Source organism: Pseudopodoces humilis, chromosome 5, assembly GCF_049639895.1.
Source record: "Pseudopodoces humilis isolate 2021_Gansu_Grassland_sample_001 chromosome 5, ASM4963989v1, whole genome shotgun sequence".
In the NCBI taxonomy this organism is placed as follows: Eukaryota; Metazoa; Chordata; class Aves; order Passeriformes; family Paridae; genus Pseudopodoces; species Pseudopodoces humilis.
In genome coordinates this window covers 66766510-66786011 of record NC_142204.1, presented here as the reverse complement: position 1 = coordinate 66786011, position 19502 = coordinate 66766510, and the positions used below count along the sequence as shown (strand labels likewise).

Genomic DNA, 19502 nt, shown 5'->3' with positions numbered 1-19502 from the left:
CAGCAGTTTTCTCTGGGAACAGATTCCTTGCATGAGAAAGATCCAGTGCAGCAAGTTACATGATCCAGCTGTGCCACCATTACACAACAGAATGCTGCCTGATGCTATTAATAGTCACTTTATGAACTCTCCAAATTGTTTCAAATGCAGCAATTTCACACCACTGAAGACAATTAAGTACGGCCTGAGAGTAGGTTAAGTCAGGCTGCATCTGAAACCTCTGTAGCAGGGCAGAACAGAGATCAGGCATTAGCCTGTATTATGCTTCCTGTCAGGAAACAGGAAGGGATTCCTAAGGGAATCAGTCAGGATTTCTCACGTGTATTGGCCTGATTCTCAGTCCATGGCTAGTTTATTCAATTCAGTCATGATTCGACTGCCTAGATTATTTAGGTCCTAGAGCTCTGTATTTTTAAGATACTAGATAAATTGCAGTGTGATGCCAAGTTGTCAAATGTCAATGGGAAATGGAATGTGGCCAAGTATACGTACAGCATAGTCATCCTTGAGATTGAAATACCTTCTTGAAACACGGAAAAGTAGTCAAAAGTCTTAACAAGTATCAAAAAGATTCTGGAGAGTCAAAAGGCCATGTCAAACTTCAGTTTGAGAATATATTAATATAGGCTTCATCCATCCTTTATTCACCAGCCTGGAAAAACGAACTGTATTTCTAATCACTCTGAGCCTGCATCTTATCAGAGCAAGGTGACCATGCTGGGTCCCCACCTAACAGCTTCTGATGCACCAGAATACTGGTACTCAAGAGATACTCAACCTCACATCAACCTCCTCACTGGAAGTCCTGGAGACATCCCAGCAGAGCCTGCAGCAATGTGAGCTGTCACTAGAGTGATGTCCAAGTCACACAAATTTACATTCCCTCTAGATTTACTGGAAATCAGCAATGAATTTGACCCACTGTACCTCTTTATCAGCAGCTTCCCAAGATGCCTGAGGAACTGTGTTTAGCCCAGGTGCAGTCTGTTGGTTTAGCTAGATGGCCATGGTGAGACATTTAATCATCTTTAACATGCCCAAGAGGAAATTATTCTGAGCAAGTACAATGCTGGAGGGATTTTTGAATCTCACAACTCTTTGTCTTCAGCCCTGGAACTGTGGCACTGGTGTGGCCGAACCCATACTGAAACTGGACCTTGAGTCCCTGTGAGATGTGTGTGCACTGCTGCTGGTGGCAGTAGGTGAATGACCATGGGCAGAAGATGCCCTGTGGAGGTACCCAGCCAACCCACCACTACAGGAAGAGCAGCAGCCCCTTCTCCAGCTGCAATCCTCTCCACTCCGTAGTGTGCTACGAAACAAACTCAGCTTTGCCCAAGTTCCCGCCTCCAAAAATAACATTTCTAACTGTGTTTCTGGCTTTCCTTTTAGGTATGTCTCCATCCACTCTCTGTAGTTTTGTTTCATCTGCTTCTTCAGGCGTTTCTGCGGTAGGAGGGGACCGGAGACCCAGACCCACCACAGTGACCACAGTGCACACAGGGAGCAAGTGAGCGCCGGGGCGGCGAGGAGCGGGCAGGCGGCCTCGAGCCGTCCCACCCTGCTCGGCCAAGGACTAGAAGAAAGAAGATTTTTTTATGGCCATATTTTATACTGCAATTCTGAAATGTTTCATTTATCACAAACTGCAATGACTCCAGGAGGAACGGAATCTAACAGTCTCTGGTGCTGTACATATATATACATATATATATATATCTATATATATAAATATATATATGTATGTGAGTCTAGCAATGTTCTAACTAATGAACACTCATTATTTCCCCCAGTGATCTTCTCTCTTCTCAGTGTAGGTAACAGTATATGTTGTATTTTTTTCCATTAACTACAAACATCTCAACTGTATTATTTAAATAGAAATACTTTTCTGAGCATTTTTTTTTTCTTTTAAAAATTACTTCAAGTAATGTCCCTCTTCCAGTTTGCTGGGGGATAGGCTATTTCTGTAGGTAGGAATTGGCATTAACTTTGCAACATGGGAGGATTTCAATGGCATGCCATTTCTTGCTCCTCAAATTGGACTGCAAGTCTGTCTGGCTTTAGCAGAGCTGTTACTGCTCAGATTAAGAAACTGCTGCTTTCCCCCTCATCCTCCTCCTTGAAAGCCGTGGGGAGAATTAAATTGCCACCAGCTGGGAGTTAGCTCATCCTTGGCCTCATTCCTGTTGTGCTGGGGATCAGCACCCTTGTTTCAGAGGAGAGGCAGGGACATGGAGTCAGGCAGGAGCTGACCAGAGCTGTGCAAGGGAAATGATAGCACAGTCTCATCCTGCAGCTCCCATCTCCTTTGACTTGCTGTGTGTTGTGAGCAGAGGGAAAGAAAATGAAGATACGGGGGTGGGAATCATCATCTTCTGCCACTGATTTGCTGTGCTGCCCTCGAGCAAGACATTCAATTCACCAGCCTCCCTGTAGTGTGGCCTCTGGCATGGGGTGAATCCAGCCCAAGGGCTTCATGAGATTCTGAGCACCCACAGCTCCTTCAGGCTTTGCCTGGCATTGCTGATGCTCAGCACCTCCCAGTGTAGCCAAAAGTGGGGAGAGGAGTGGTGCTTGAAGCCCTCTGTAAAGCACTGGCAGGTTCTTGGGTGCAAATTGCAGGATCTGGTGTAGTGTAGCTCCATCATGATCAGGCTGAGGGCTGACAAGGAGTGCTGAACTGGGAAAGCAGGACCCTGCTGGAAGGCACAGGCACAGCTGATGGCAGGGGTGGCACTGGCTCTCCTTCCTCCCCAGAGACTCATATACCAAAGGAAGCCAAATTTTTACCCATTTTTTAATTACTGAGTGCATGCACTTTCCAGGCTCTTTGTGCTGGTGCATTGTTCAGGAATAGCCACCACAACTGTTGTGCTGCTGTGCATTAAAGCAGCTTGAAACAGAGAAGAGAGCAAATTTTCCCAATTTGCTAAAAGGCTCCCTCCAGGTTACCTCAATGAAATTCCCATCTGATGTTGCTTTGAGGAGGTGAGAGGGGAGGCAGGTGGCAGAGGAAGATGCCCTTTACTGGGCACTCTGAGCCCCTCCCATCCCAGACAGGTCCATCCCTGCCAGAGGCACAATTCCCTGCAGGGTGCTCTGTTGCCACGCTTGCCTCACTTGTCCTGCACAAGAAATTGTGAAATCCAGTCACAGACAGAGCTGAATGTATCAGGCAATAGTGCCTGTGCTGGGAAAAGCCATAAGATAGGTATTTTTCATCAAGATTTCTATACCCTGCTCCAGCTTTAGCTGGTTGGCTTCACACAGCAGAGCTGGGATTTCATCCATCTTTCTAAAAAAAAAGGAAAAAAGAAACCTGGAAAAGCAGGTGGCAGTGAGCCCTGCCTCTGTTTGAAATAGCCACTCCAGTGGCACTTAGAGCTGCTGCACCAGATCTCTAGTTTCCTCTGTGTTAAGTTGCTCCCTGTTTTCAGAGGGCTGTGGCACATCTGAGGGAGCCCCGGGTGCTGCAGCTGCCATGGATGCTCACACAGAAAAGACATCAACTTCTCATTTTAGGAAAGATAGCACATACTATCTGCTAAGATATTGGGGGCTTATATCAAAACTCCATATAATTTCCACAATGAAGACTTCTGACCAAGATTTGGGCAGACTGAAGGGCAGGGGATCTCCTTGCTGCAAATCACGCTCCTGTCCCTGCACCCCGGCCATTGCCATCATACACTTTTTATCAGCATTTGCATCTGAGCTCTTTATGTCTTGCTGCAAAAGCATTAAAACATTAATAGAATGCATTTTAAACTCAGTCTAAGGCCACTTTATTTGACCAGCCTGAGTAAGGAGGTTTTAGTTTTGAGAGACTCCAACCCCAAAGAAATTCAAGGTATTTCAAACCCCTGTGATTTCATAAGCACAGTTGGCTCTGTTCTGCTGCAGTTGCAGGTTGTAAATAGACTCCCAGTCTGGCATCAGTGGAGTTCCCCGTATTTACAGACATGCAACCAAAAGCAGGATTTAGTTAGGGAATAATTGTCTCTGGAATAATTTAGGGGGGAAAAAAAATAAAATAGGGAATAATTTTGTCTCTGTAGAGCAATTTTAAAGTTTAGGGCTCAAGTGTTCCCTCTGTGCCTCCTCTTCTGAAACCTGAGGTCTGGTTTGAACGTGACCTCAGCAGTTGCTGTGGCCACTGATCAAAATACAGCATCCAAATGAATCTTGTAGAAAAAAGAAAAGCAAATGGATTTCCATCTCCGAAACAAAGAGCAGTGACAGGAGCAAAGGCAGACGTGCTGTCCTGCAGATGGGGGGGTTCCCATGCACTGGCTGCCCCTCCTTGCTGGGTGCTTTCTGTGGTTTTTTGTTGGGAGGGTATTTTTCCTTCCATTTTTGGAATTAGTGTGATTTGGTTTTGTTTCTGCAAGTAATATTCTGCCTTGGTTGTGTAATTTATCATTCTCTTTGGCTTGCTATCAACTGCTGGGATCATAAGATAAGAAACAGAAGCACTTAAGAGCAAAATTGTTTCTTTCTGCTGCAGTTTTGGTGGTGGGGAGCTCTTCTTTGGTATCAGTGAAACACAGCTGGAGACCTGACCTAGGTTCACCAAATGCTTAAAGATCTCTCCTGAAGCATCACTTGGTTAAAACGTCTCAGTTTAAATCTGGGTAAATCTGTTAACAGGGCTGACTTGGCAGCAGCCAGGCCAGATCTGTGGGAGGGGGCTGGAGACATTTGCCCCTTGGCAGCACAGCCTGTTAGGGCAAACACTCCGGCCTTCTTGCCAGGGATGCTCCAGTGCTTTTGCATGTCCTTCCTCTGCCCCAGCCTGCTTCTGCTCAGCCACTCTCACAGGAGAATGCAAAGGTGATGTAAATAATGTGGACATGAGGGGAATGGCCACATAGCCCCACAGTAGAAGCTTCAAAACAAATCCCCAGCTGGCCTTGCGATGAAGGACAAGGTAGAAAAATCACTCTGGGCTCTTTTCCAATGAACTGTCCCACTAAACAATCTGTGATTTGCTGCTTGCATGAGGACTTCAGCCTGGACTCTGTTTGTTACCCTTTCCTGCTTTACCTTACTGGTACCAATGTGTTTTTCCTTTGTAAATTGTTTTCCTCAGCTCCTTCCCCTTCTTTTTCTTTGCTTGCAGCTTTGATTGTTGATTTTTACCTCCAGAGTCACAGAGGCCATCTCTGATGCCAACAGCAGTGCTCTTGCTGGGAAAACAAAACAAAACAAAACAAATCCAGAAAAGCTCCAGCTGGCCCCTTAGCCTGCAGAAGAAGTTGTGAGGACAGGCTGCCCATGAACTCTGCAAGCTGAAAGTCAGTATTGCAGTGGCAAGGGCTTCTGCTGATGATTTTGCATGTGACTTCATTCTCAGTGCATCCTAACTTTCTGCTGGATCACCCCTTCTGCAGCATGAAATGGATATTGGCCCTGCAACACGGCTAGTGGGGAAGTAGGATCGTGGGGGAAAACCTGGCAGTGTTGCTTTCCTGAGACTGTGTCACTCTGCTGCTGCTGTCTCTTCTGTCCTGGTTGCTGCTGGTGCCATTAGAGTAGTGGGTACAAAAAAAAAAGAAAAAAAAAATAAGATTTTACCTATGCTTTGTGTGTCTGTTATGGTTGTGGTGCTGAAATAAAACCAAGAAATTTGGTTCATTCCTCATGTGAATCAAACCACAAAGAGGGGTGTGATCCCACTGGCAGACATCTCCATATAGTTCTACAGTAGGCACTGGATATGGGTTTCTGCTGTGTGTGTGTCCTGCATACCTCCATGACTATTGACGGTATTTTTATTTATTACCAATTGTTTTGGGTCCCTGCCTGGTTCTGATGAAATTCAGGTCTTGTCCTAAGGTTTTTTTGTCCCAGGGCCAGCATAACCCCTGATCTCAGGCTTTTTTTCCCAAACCCTCTGCATACCAGAACATGGGCCTCCAGGGTGCCATGAAATGCAGTTGCAGCTGGCCCCAAGGTTGTCCCCTTCCTATTTTTAGGGAAGCAATCCACCAGAGAAAGCCAGATAGCTTTCAGCCATTGGCAAGCAGAGAGGATATTGCCCTTTGATGTGAACTTGGCATTAACAAGATCAGCTCTAGGGAAACCTGCGCTATTACTTCCTCCTGTGATAACAGCTCCAGTCCTGAGCAGCACTGAATGAGCACCAGATAAAAACACCAGATTGACTTTGCCAGTAAGATCGTGCAGGCTGTAGCCTGTTCCTTTTGCTCTTTCCAAAGAATCAGGGGATTAATCTACTGGCTAAATAAGTTTCTAGGCTGAGCCCCAAGGTACAGAAGTAGCTTCCATTCAGCATATGGAAATTCTCATTTGATGCAGTTATTCCTGTTCTAGCTCCCGTGCATATTTACCTCTCTGAATTTGGGCCTGAATGCATCCCAGAAATTATTAATGGGAAGGGAGTTTTGCCTTCCATATTGTGCTTATTTGCACCAGAAACTTGAACACTCATTCAAGCAAAAAGCAGAAACACACACGGAGACTACAGTATCCAAGGAAAACAGCATCAAGACCAAGGGGGGAGGATTAGTTGGCAAATCACTGTCAGCAACGGCTGAGCGAGGGAACAGCACTCAAACACTGCATGAACTCTTGTTTCCCCTGGTTAACCAGTCATCCCATATTTCATGCCCAGCAGCAAGTTTCACTCAATCCCCTTTGTTTTCCCTCACATCCCTGAAGCCAGGTCCTGCCTTCCCACCCTGTGTGCGAGGTGCTCTGGTCTCTGTGACACACGTGTGTGTTTGTGTGTGCACGTGCGTGTTGTGGCCCCAGGGATCACAGATCTCTCTGGTGGGTGATCAGGAGTTGGTCCAGGATTTTTGGTCTAACTTTGCACGGTTGGGTCAAAGCTGTGTAAATAGTGTTTGTAGTGCAGGAGGCTCTTTAGCCTGGGCTCTGGTTTTCAAGATCCCCTTCCCCACCACAAATAGTGCCACTTATCTGTCCAGGTAGCTTTTTTTTTCCCTTCCTCTTCATAAATGCTAAGGTCAGTCAAATGGCTCTTACAGTCTTTCCATGCTCCAGAGTGGAATCAGGGCATGTGCGCTCACAATTGTGAAAAAACACTGCTGAACTAATGATGGCATCAACTGTCCAATAAATGCATGATACTGCACTGCATGTATTAAACTGCTGTTCACTGTTTCTGTATTTCCCAAGCATTTCTTTATGCACATTCAACCCAACCTTCTCTCTGAGGGAATTACTTCTATGTATTGCTTTTAAATGACTCAATGTATCTGTAACTTGAAATCCATTGTTAAGTTTAAGTAAATGCAAAAGCTGATGTTTTGTAAACAAGATACTGCAAAGCCTGGTAATGTATTTTGTCCTTCTGTTGAGTGCCCTGCAGCATGTATAGGAAGAGTCACCATCCAGAGCAGCTAAAAATTAGGCAACAGTCACACAGGTGTAGATGCAGGGAGCTGGGGAGGTGAGAATCCCTTTTTTAATACAATGCTTACAAATCTGATCTGCATCAAAAATTCCTTCCCTGGGTCACTAACGCTCAGAGCTACCAAGAAACACATTGGTTTTGTTGTCCAAATTGTCTCTTTGTTTTTTTCTTTTTTCCTTTTGGTTTGTTTTTCCTAGTGAAAATTCAGATTGGTTGACTCAAAATCTTAGTATTTTTCTCTTCCTACAAAATAATTCTTTCTCACCTGTTGCAGAATGAACTGCATTTTGGGGACCAAGATGCTGCAATTCTTTGCCTGCACAATGTAGGGCAGAGGGCTGAGCTGAATTTTCCCATCCTTTCCAAAGCATCACCAGCCAACTACTACCATTTAATCCCTGAACCTCCAAGTAATAGCATTTATCCACAGAAGAGTTTGGTGTGGTACTTCTCCATCTTCCACATGGAAATCATGTCCTTGCCTTCTCTTCCCTTAGTCATTGACCCATTTTCATCTGGGCTGGTCTTTTCAAGGCAGGGTACAGGATGGCTCCATGGTGCTTGTATTAGCTCCAGCCCAAACCTCTTGTGGGTATCAGCAAGGCTTTGGTCCCAGCTCCTGAGTGGCTGCTGTGTGGAAGATGCTCGAGTTCACAAAACTCAAAGCGGAGTCATGTGAAAGGACTGGGAAATTGCTCTGTGCTCCTGGCAAGGCCAGGCCTGGGGTGCAAGCACCATCCTGGTGGCATAGTCCTTGGAAATTATTCTCCATGGTGGCCAAAAATGCCATGAAGTCATGAGCCTCCCTTTAAGGGTGGTGCTCAGCCAGGGCTGTGCCATTGGTGAATCACTGTATGGCAGCACAACAAATCATCAGTTACAGACGTAAACCAGCCTGAGTTCAGATTGCTGAGGCAGCACACGGTGCAAGGCTCCACGAGGAGTTGGGTGTGTGCTGTGGTTCCTGGTGGGTGGGAGATCCTAGGAGGTTGCTCGGAACAGCTCTGAGCTTTTCCATCTCTCATCTTGCATCCCCTGAGCCCAGCATGGCATCACAAATGCTGAGTCTTACTAGATCAAGCATGACCCCCAAAGTGAAGAGTGTGGAAGGTTGCAGCTCAGTTGGTGCGACTCATGTTTTGGTCAACACAACATCAGTGACCTGCTGTACATTGACCTCTAGCTGAGAAACAATATTTTGGCCTATTTGGGCCTTTTTTTAGATAGATATTTTATTTGAGTCAGAAAACAGTGGGGGAAAAAAAACCGAAACCCTAGTCTGCCCAGAACAGTGACTCCCCAAATATCCCCAACTGTAAAACATCCCTCAGTTGACTTCTAATGAAAATGCAAGCATGTTTTCTACAAAGGCTTAAATCTTAAGGAATGTCAGTGTGCCTAATATTGCAGGTCTTGTGATTGATAACAAGTTCATAACAGCATCCATGTCCAAAAAGAAGGAAGAATGTGTATTTACTCCATGCATGTATTAAGGCATCGCAAAAGTTTTATCTGCGTAATGAGTTTGCAGTTCTGCAAATTGTTAATGGGGCTACATCGCAAGTGGTTCTTTGCCTTGACAATCATGTATACATATCGAGATTTCTATCATAATGACAATTTAAAGGGATGACTAATTGTTTTCCTCCAATAAATCAAATTAAATCAGCCTGATGTGAAGTCTGGTGATTTTGAGTGCATGAGTTTCCACCCACATGCAAGAGAGGGAGTGAATAATTTCTGCCGCTGTTCCACTGCCCTGTTGTGGTTTATGCGATGATGTTCCTTTATGTCCCAAAGGAGAATAATAATATTTTCTTTCTCCCCAGTTTACTCCATAGGGAAATTAATAAAAAGGTTGATTTGTCCTTCGGATTTTTCCCAAAGCTGTCAACGCAAATGGCGTTGAATGTCAACATATGGAGACATGGCTGTCTCCTGGGCACTGAGAATATCTGTGCAGGGCTCAGGAAAGGACATGTGCTTGTTGGAGACTGCTTACCTTTGAATTGGTCCTGGTGACTTACACACTCTGTGGTGGGAATCATCAGCAGAGAGGATTTTCATCAGTGAGAATTTCTGAGTCCCTTTGCAGTCAGCTGTGCTCTCCAAAGGCTGTTGAGTGTGCTCCATCATTGGCTTCATGTTCTTCCAGATGATGTTCCTGGTGTGTGTTATGATTTGCTTTTAATTTTTTCCCCCTATTTTTCTCCATTTTTGTTTCTTATTTTCTGGTTTTCACTCACTGGCACCCAAGAAATTCTCCCCCATTAAAATAGGTGGCAAAACCAACATGCTCAGCAGGGAGGTGGGCCTATGCTTGAGGCCAAAGCTAGGTGATTTTAGACACCTGGTTCAGTAACAGAGCTGAAACAATCAGCAGTGATGATGGCCAACTCACAGCAATATAAAGAGAAAGGCAAATTACTTATAAAGCTTTTATTTTGTGAACGAAGAAACAACCCCCAGAACCAACATGGTAAGTATTTGAAAGCTGTGGTGAGCAACTGTGTTCTCAGAATTAGGTTCTGATGGTGGGTTGTACCAGGACAGGTGAGATAACCTCTGATTTGTGCACTGGAAAAAGGACATCCATGGCAAGATACATCTTTGGAAAGGTACATCCATGTACAAAAATGCTGTCTGGAAGTTTTTTGGAGGTGGTGTGTGACACTGAGGCACAAACACATGATTTGCAATGTGAGGAGGAGCAGCAGGTCCTGTAAAAAGACTGTGCAGTCTTTCCAGGTGACATAAGCCTGAACTCTGACGTTCTTTGCATACTAAAGACCTCACTCCCACCTGTGTGTAAATCATCTGGATTTAGCTCAAATTTGGCACCTACAGTAGATTAAGGTCTATCCCACATTTTACCATGGAATTAAAATCTCAGCCAGGAAAAGTTTCTCATGTTTTGATTTTAAAGTCATGGGTTCCTGTGTAGGTTCAGTGGTCACTCAGAGTGCACCAGGCTCTTCCAAGTTCCCAGTGAGACTGGGCAGAAGATCACCCCAGGACCATTGAAATCCTCATGCATGACATCCTGATGATGTCATGTCAATATGCACTTAATCTTTGTACATTTTCTTTGATGCTATGTGCTCAGCCACATATTCTTGGCTGTTTGCAACAAGGGAGATAAAACATCAGTACAGAGAAGCCAGAGGGACAAGACCAAGATGCAACTGTATAAAATATTTTATTTGCAGCCTTGCCAAAATCCACAACTATGTTTGCACTGGAGGGAAGGGGACTGTCCTTTGAAGGCTTTCAGTGTTGGTATGCACTGAGGTCTGGCTTATGCCATACATCAGTCTTTCTTTGTGCTAGATCAACACCATTTCATGCTCTCTAGAATGACCCCTTCTCAGAACCAAGGCTCCAGTGGGCTGTGACAGCTCTTCTTTTGCACCCAAGAGGAGTTTTGAATGAGTGATGCCTGTTGAAGCAGAGAAAGTGCAGGTACACAACTTTGAGGACCATCCAACCTGGGTAGGGATAGACCCCTGTGGTTCAGGAGCAGGTGATGCTTAGAAGGATATGTTCTGCACAAAGCTTTAAAATCAGTTCTTGTGCAGTGTAAACAGTCCTACACTCTTTAATCATGCCCACATGGAATCTCTTCCTTCAGGCCAAACATTCCCAGTTCTGTGAATTCACAAAATCATATTGGTCTTGTGAGGATCCCTTTGGGCAGATTTCCATGGGGAGACAACATGGGCCTGCCTTGCCCAGAAGCAATCCCAGGACACTCTAAGCTGTGATATGGATAAGAACACATGCTCTTCCCACCTTATTATGCTTCCTTCCAGCTCTGGACATCCTTCAGGGAGAAAATCCACCTATATCACTGTTGGTGTGTGCCCTGCCTAGCACATCTGAGTCCCTGTTTGGTGGGCCTTCTCAACCATGCTGAATTACTGTGGTGATAAACATTCTTTCTATCTGTGGGGATGGGGAAGAGGGACCATCTGGATTATCACTACAAGTATTCAACTGAGTATTTCCAGATTGTTCAGTGTTTGGCCTTTCTGGATTATATTGGGATAAATTCCTGACTTCCAAACTTTGTTTGCTTATCCTGAATTCAAGAGTTTCTTTTCTTTTTTAATCTTTAGGATTTTTCTTTTTATAATTTCAATATGCTGATAAAGTTACGGTCAATTAATGATTCATTTACCTTCTTCATGAAAGTGTTTTGTTTAGGGAAATTAATAATAATAGAGCTGAGAGGCAATTTGTTGTTCCCATCAAACTCATGAACTTTGTGCTTTCCTTGGCGCCGTATAGACTCTTGTATGTTTTTCATTTTCTTTCTTTAGGGCAGAAGCAAGAGCTGTGTTCACATCTGTGCCTCAGCTTGCAGTCTAACAGTGACCAGAAATGCATAATAAATCTCAAACTAAAGCTTCTTTTTGTTGCAGGCCAGCTGGGCAGGTACCAGCCATATTAAGAATCGCATATCACGTCTTCAGGTTTGCATTTTGTTCAAAGTAGCATCTGAAATGTAACCTTCCCTCCCAGTCTTTGACCCAATGCAGCTCTGTGTAGCACCTAATTAGATCAGATCCCTGTTCCACTACAAAGAAAAAATTAAATTATAGTCATGGTGAGTCCATACTGACCTTCAGCGGGAGCTGACAGATGAACTCCTGTTCTCAACAAATAGAACACAGGCACATGATGGACACACACTTGGAGATATATTATATGGTAATACAATGCAATAGAATGCAATATTATATTATCTGTATTATATTATACAGTATGATATTATTACAGTGTCTCTGTCAGACCAAAGCAGAGGAAAACATGGCATTAATGGAAGGTTTGGTACTATTCTGCTGTGCCTTGTCACTACTCAAATTATAGGATTTTACCATGTATTTCAATTACCTTTTGGTCACAATATCTAAAGAGGAAATTCATCTGTGATCAGACTAGGGCTGAATTCTGAAGACAATGTGCATCTTTGCTGCCACCAAACATCAAGTTTACTTCTGAGTCCACTGACAATTACCTTGGAGGCTTGAATTGAGGAACTTCTTCCCTCTCTAAGTATTTGCAGCATACAGAGGGCACCATGTGCTTGAGTTTACTGATGGTTCCCATTAAATGTATGGAAAGAACCGACGGTCCAGTAATTCCTCTGGAAGAAAGTCAGAGACTTTCAGGAAGGAGCTGGGTTTGTTACCAGGACACCTTGGGAGGTTTCACTTATCTGTGCAAAGAAGGTGGTGACAGACTGATGAGGTGATATAGCACCAAATGTGGCTGAACAGATGGACAGGGTCCTGACACCTGTTCCTGGAAGTCACCAAGTCCAAGGATGCCTACAGCTATGGATGGCCTGGCAGGACTGTTGTGCTGTGCACCCAGGCCATGGTCCCCAGCAGCTGATGGACCTGTACCAGGTTGTGCCCGTTGCCACTAAATTGGTTGTAGTAAGATGAGCTGAGCACCTCAACTACAAAGTATTTAATTCCTTAAATTCTCCCATGGAGATGTAATACAGTAATTCTGTTCAGCTTCAGCCTCATAATTTGTTTTGATTATCTGTGGCCTTATGGTGGTGATTTAAACCTACTGATTTATCGATTCAGTCTTAATTGGGTCCTGAGCTGGGTCATTGCATCATTCTATCTTTAATTGTTTTAATTAAAGTCTAGCAAATTAGGCTGGTAATATGATTGCTTAGAGGAATTCTTGCCTGTTCATGCTTCTTAATGAAATCCATAAAAGTGAAAAAACGAATGAGCTTATCCTACTAAACTGCCACTTGTATTATGGAGTCTGAGCAAAACTCAGAAAATCAATCTGCAGTGTCCTTGGCTCTTTCACCAAATATATGTTTTCAGAAGGAGAAAACTTAGCACCTCAGCAAACATCCCCACAGAAGAACAAGCGGAAGAAAACAGTCAAATGTGAAGCTAAAATCTGGTTCCAGTTCCCATTTCTCAGATTTCCTCTAACTTTGCCAGCAAGTCATTTAGGAGAAGATCTAGAGACCTACTTATATCCCAAAACTAAACTTCAGCCTAGTGGCTAGAGTACATGCTGGGATCTCTCCCACTCTCAGAGACCAAATTTCTCTGGATTTTGAGGTCTTTCATCATGTCCCCAAAAGTTTGACTCATGCCCCATTCTCTTTGCTATCAGTTTGGTGCCCAGATGAACATTTTAGGCAGAGAACTCAGCACTACCCGTGAGAAGGAAGATTTTCTCACTATTTTGTGCTGTGGCATTTATGAGAAGCATGGGCGTGGCTGCCCTCCATCACCACTGGCAGCTGTCTGTTGCCCTCACTGTTCCTTTCCACCTCTTCCCCTCTCGTTTTCCAGCAAGGCTTCTGCATCTGCAATGCATTTTCTACCCACTGGGCTAATGAGCTCTGTGTTGCCAAAGCTGCCTGGAACTTCTTAATTTCCCCCTGGTTTATGAATGGAAATATGCTGCTTCCTCCCGCTCCTTGCTCATCAGTGAACACTCTACTTTGCATCTCACTTGACTCTGGCTCCTGCTGCAGAGAAAATATCATTACTTACCAGCAGTGCAAAGCCCCCCACCAGCCCTGCTCATATACCCTGAAGCCTATTCTATAAATACAAAGAATCTGTTTCAAAACTGAATTTGCAAATCCAAAGAAAATCTGCAGTCAATTAAAAGCAATGAGAATTAAGAATACAGCAGATGAGGAATATGAAGTTCAGATCAGCTTGATCCCCAGCGTGGCAATGCATTTTACTATATCCCTCCAGGAGAACAGGGATTTTTGTCTCTGCATGGGCTGTAATGATGTGGCTGGAAAGCTTCCATTATCTTTTAATTAAACACTGTGATTACATTTTGCTTTCTCCAGCCTGTTTAGCCCCCGAGTGAGTGTACAGAATGAAGTACATGTCACGGGCACTCCGAGTGCAGCACTAACCACTCTCCATTGATCAGGGCTGGATCTGGAATCCCAATACCTGTCCCCAGGCTACCCACAGCTCGGACTGCACTTCCAGTTCCCCTGCTCTGAGCAGGGACACCTTCCACTAGACCAGGTTGCTCAAAGTCCCATCCAACCTGGCCCTTAGCACTTCCAAGGATGGAGCATCCACAGTTTCTCTGGGCAACCTGTGCCCATGTGTCACTAAGCTCACAATAAAGAATTTCTTCCTTATTTTTTGATACGTTCTCATGCACCCTGTCTTGGAGCAATTTCAGACTGATGGTGGGTTTTGTCTCTATAGGGTGAGGTATCAAATATGTGGCTGCAGAATGAACTTCCCAGGTGACATTAGGATTTGACCACAGATGGTGATTTCTGGTGGAGGCTGTTAGCAATTGGCAGCCCTGGAACCATCACATTGCACTGTACTACCCAGCCATGGTACAATGCTGGGGATCCACCAGTGACCAGTGGTTAAAAGGAGATTTGGCTGACTGTCTGCAGCTGAAGAATTTTCAGCCATTCATTGTAACCTGCCTGAATTGCTATGGATTTTCCACAGAAGTAATAGACTAGGTATCAGCAAAGATATTTAGAGAAAAAGAAAATGTGGATTTTCCACAGAAGTAATAGACTAGGTATCAGCAAAGATATTTAGAGAAAAAGAAAATGTTTTTCACTTGCAAATAGTTTACAGCTTGGAAAATACTTTTTCCATGCATTGCAGCAGAGACCAGCAACAACACAGAAGCTTTCAACCTGAACAGTGTCAATACCACTACTGAAAATGTTGTAAAGTTACAACCCCCCTGCTCTCCTGGAGAGCAGTGCTGCTTCCAGACACAATTTTAAGTTACATTTCCAAAGGCGGGAGTTAGCTCTTCATCTTGGGTTCATGGGGAACAAAATGTTTTGTATGTGTAAAAAAGAATACACTGTAATCCTGAAATGAGCCTGAATCACCTATGTATGGACAAGAAAAGAGTTATCAGGTTATATTTTCTTTTCACTAAAAAATTGGTTTTCACTGCTGCCAGCTTCCAACTAACACATTGTAATTATAGGTGCATATTGCAATTTCTAACATCTCCGAAACAAATAATTGGAAGACAGTATAACCCACGATCTGCTTTCCTACAGAAAGAACTGCTTTTTCTGGCACCAAGAAATGGGAAAAATAATTCATTGACAACAGTCTGTGACATTTTCTCTTCCTTATCTCTTTAGGCCAAATCTCCAGCAAGCAGAGTATTTCAGAAATAATCATAAGAGAAATATTAAAGAGAGGAAAACAAAACAGTGGCCCTGTTCCCATGGAAATGCATGGGAAGAGTTCAAGCAAGCACCCCTTCTGATGTGGCCATGTGTTTGTCCTTGGATGGTGAGCAGAGATCAGGCAGCTCGTCCTCCCTGTGATCTGCCTGGGGTCTATTGTCATGGCAGATAAATAAATGCCTTTGACCTTGGAGGCTCTCTGCTTTTCTCTGGGCAGGGCAAGTGTAACAGAAATGTCATCTGGAACAACCTGCTGGTCTGCACTTTCCTCCTCCTTCTTGGTTGGTCCAGCCCTTCCCTGGTGGATCCTGGCACAGGTCAATACAAGGATCCCTCTGACCACTTCCCAAGTGACCCCATGGGAGCATCTCCCCATCAGTCTCACTCTCACCTTCTGGGTGAGAAAGGGATGAAGAAATTGGGCTATGGAAGTTAAAAGAAGTGGTTTTGCCCCTCTGATCAGCTGTTCTGAACCTCCATCTGGAGTGCTGGTTTACCTGCCCAAGTGCTCCTCATCCTCCATGCATGACTATATGGTTCCTGTCAGGGAGGATTTCCCAGTTTGCCTTCTAGGCGGTCTGGGTGTGTAAGAAGTGCCAGATCATGGCAGTCCTGGGGAAGGACTCATGTTCTGTATAAGGACAGTATAAAAACTTTGAATAGTCAAAGGCCATCAAAAGAGCTCTTGACACTGGAAAACAGAAGAGATCTCTCTGGGCTTTGCTCCAGCCATGAGGACATTTGTCCCCTCCCTTTTGCTTTCCTGTCTAAATAAACAATCCAAGTTTTGGCACCTAATGCAGATTGCTCTGATTCACACTCTGCAAGGCTCTACATCTCCGATGTGTGGGAACCTCCCCTCCTGGCCCCACTCAAGAAGGTGACAGTTCTAGAAAGTGGAGCAGATGCCAAAAGTCAAGGACCCCTGAATTCTCTTATACAGACCTGCCACTGAACTGCTGTATGGTTTGAGTGATTTACATGCATCTTGATGCCTTTGCTTGACTTTGAGTGAAGAGGGATCATGCAAAGTCTTGCTTAGAGCATTTTAAAGATGCAGTGTACTCTGCAGAAGGATGAAGTATTTTGTTGCATTTGTTCCCAGACTGTGATATATAGGCTGCACATTGGCAGCTGGTGACCCTCCAAAACCATGAGGCTTTCGGTTTCCTTTTGACTGCCTTTCTTGCAGAAAAGATCTCATGAGTCTGTAAGATCAAGTAGAAATGAAGAAAAGGAGACAGGCTACTTTGTGTGCTCTGGATGTTGACAGCAATGGCTTGAGCTTACTTCTATTCTTCACCATTCTGCCAGGTTGCCACTCAAAAGTGATGTCTCTAGGTCAGCAACTTGCCTGGACTGCTCCCACCTCAGAAGGAATCACTTATCCATTGCTCTCCAGCCTGGTCCTTTATCTGGAGCTAAAGCTGAGTTGTGCAGCTCCTGGCCATCTGCTGATACAAAACACGAGTGACAGAGGCTGTCTCTTCTTCCAGTGGGGATCCTTGGGCTCCTTTACACAGACTCTTGATGGACAGTGCACAGCAAATGGCTGTCCCTTTTCCAGGACCTTTTCCATGTCTCCAATCCAGGTACTGGTGGCCACTTCTCTAAGAGCATTTCTGGCCCTTTGAGTGTTCCCAGCTCCAGTGTCTCTCCTGTAACTACTCCTCATGTTCTTTCTGAGCTTATTGGAGCATCTTCATCCCTACAGCACCACCCCTAGCACATACACAAACCCTTGGGCGCTGCAGAGGCATCCAGGAGATTAAGATGCAATAAAAATCTGCTTTTTTCAGTCCTGGCAAGGCTGTCTGTGCTGCCACCTATGGCAGCTGGACTGTCCAGGGAAGGATAGGTTCATGAAGGTTCATTTAGTGCATTTGCTGTGGTTTTAGCTGTGCAGCACTACCAAGTTTTTGCTGAGCATGTGTGCATTGCTAACCCAAAACATTTCAAAGACTTCCTGCTGATTTTTTCTTGGGGCAAGGGATACATAGAAGGGACTTCTGTCAAATTTTGTTATGACTCCAAAGTGGGAGTTTGCCAATGAAAATGTCATTTCACTGCTTATATTTTAACATTGCAAAACAATTATTTACCACCTAAAACTTGTTCTCAGCTGTGTGTTTGTGGAAAATTTCAGTAAAAAGAAAAATGACTATCCATAGGTAGATAACCAGAGAGACAGATGCCATTGCATGCAATCAGCATTAACCAAAGCAGCCAGCGATTGCTGGAACACTCTCACAAGGAGAAATCAGGCACCTCAGGAATGGTGTGATGCCACCAAACCCAGATAATGGAAAACCAAGTAATAGAATCATTGAATCATTTAGGTTGGAAAAGACCCTTAAGAATGTTTAGTTCAACAGATAAACCAGCACTGCCTTGTTCACCACTAAACTGTCCCCAAGTACCACATCTACAGGTCTTAGAAATACCCTCAGTGACAGTGACTCTACCACTCTGTGTGACATGGTGACTCTGCTCTCCCTGGGCAGCTTTTTTTTGTCGTTGTGGTGAAGAAATTTGTCCTTATATCCAAGCCAAACCTCCCCTGGCACAACTTGAGGCTGTTTCCTCCTGTAGTCTCATTTGTTACCTGCAAGAAGAGTTTTGTATAGCCTCCTTCGTGGATGTTGTAAAGAACCATAAGCTGTCCCCTGAACTACCTTTTCTCCAGGCTGAGCCCCTCAGCTCCCTCAGCTTCTCCTCATTAAACTTGTGCTCCAGACTCTTCCCAAGCTCCATTCCTTTCTCTGGACACCCTTCAGTACCTCAAGGTCTTTCTGCAATTGAGAGGCCCAAAACTGAACCCAGGGTTCAGGGTGTGGCCTCACCAGTGGCCAGCACAGGGGCAAAATCACTGCCCTTATCCTGCTGGCCACGCTATTGCTGGTACAAGTCAGGTGCCCTTGGCCTTTTTGCCCATCTGGACACTCTCTGACTCATATTCAGTCACTGTTGACCAGCACCTCCAAGTCCTTTTCCACTGGAAAGCTTTCCAGCCGCTCTTCCCCCAGCCTGTGGTGTTGCATGGTGTTGCTGTGATTGAAGTGCAGGATTTCACCTTATTTAATCTCATGCAATTGGCCTCAGCCCCCTCAAGCAAATCAACACTCTCAGCTCTCACCCAGCTTGATATTATCTGCACCAAATTTTGATCCCCCAAAAAGATGACTCCTCACAAAGATAGCATTGCTCCTGCCCCACCAAATCCCTGTTGTGCCTGCCTTCCCAGACATTCCTGATGGGATGGCTTGGCCTGGTTTCCTGCACAGCCAGTGAACCCTCCCAGCAGTGCCACATGTGCTGGGATGTGCTGTCCTGCTTGCTGTGTTTGTTTCAGGGGATTAGAAACATGCCTGAACCCAAACACATGCTGGAAATTATGTTTCACACGCAAAGCAGGCTGGTTTGGAGGGAAATAGGTACATTTCTGTGATTAAATGAAAATAATTGGGGTTAAATAGGGAGGAAAATGAAATTTTCTTGCAATTACTTGGATTTGTTATAAGAAAGAATGACATATGTTTTCAGTTTTATCTTCTTTCTACAGTTTTGCCTCTATGTTTTTTCTCCTACTTTCAGAAATTAATTTGGGCTCCTTTGCCTCATTAATGGGAGATTACCTAGCTTGGCAAGAGGTTTTGTGTATTAGAAATGGGCTTTACTGATACAACTCTGAAACACTGATGTGCTCTTTAGTTCCAAAACCTCCTTCTGCCAAAACCCAAGCAGAATAGCATGTCTATTTCCCTAAATTATTATTCAAACATAAGGAAGTAATTTTTTTTTTCTCAATGGTTTTGGTGTTAAGGAGCAAAGAGAGCTGCTAACTGTGTCTGCTCCCCATAAATCCTCCCTCACCTTGTGGTTTTTCCC

General features: G+C 44.4%; 1 protein-coding gene across 3 annotated transcripts in view; it reads left to right on the top strand.

The window, feature by feature from the left end:
* CAMK1D (calcium/calmodulin dependent protein kinase ID) overlaps positions 1 to 9073 on the top strand; it is a 209254-nt gene extending 200181 nt beyond the window's left edge. Inside the window, exon 11 of one of the 3 annotated variants that reach the window (XM_014255191.2) lies at positions 5152 to 9073. In XM_014255191.2, the coding sequence (XP_014110666.1) occupies positions 5152 to 5153 (2 nt within the window). In that variant the 3' untranslated portion in view covers positions 5154 to 9073. Of the gene's footprint in view, positions 1 to 1392 lie in introns of all 3 variants that reach the window. The other 2 variants (XM_014255190.2, XM_005526051.3) reach the window with 2 other exon arrangements.
* The last annotated feature ends 10429 nt before the right edge of the window (positions 9074 to 19502 follow it).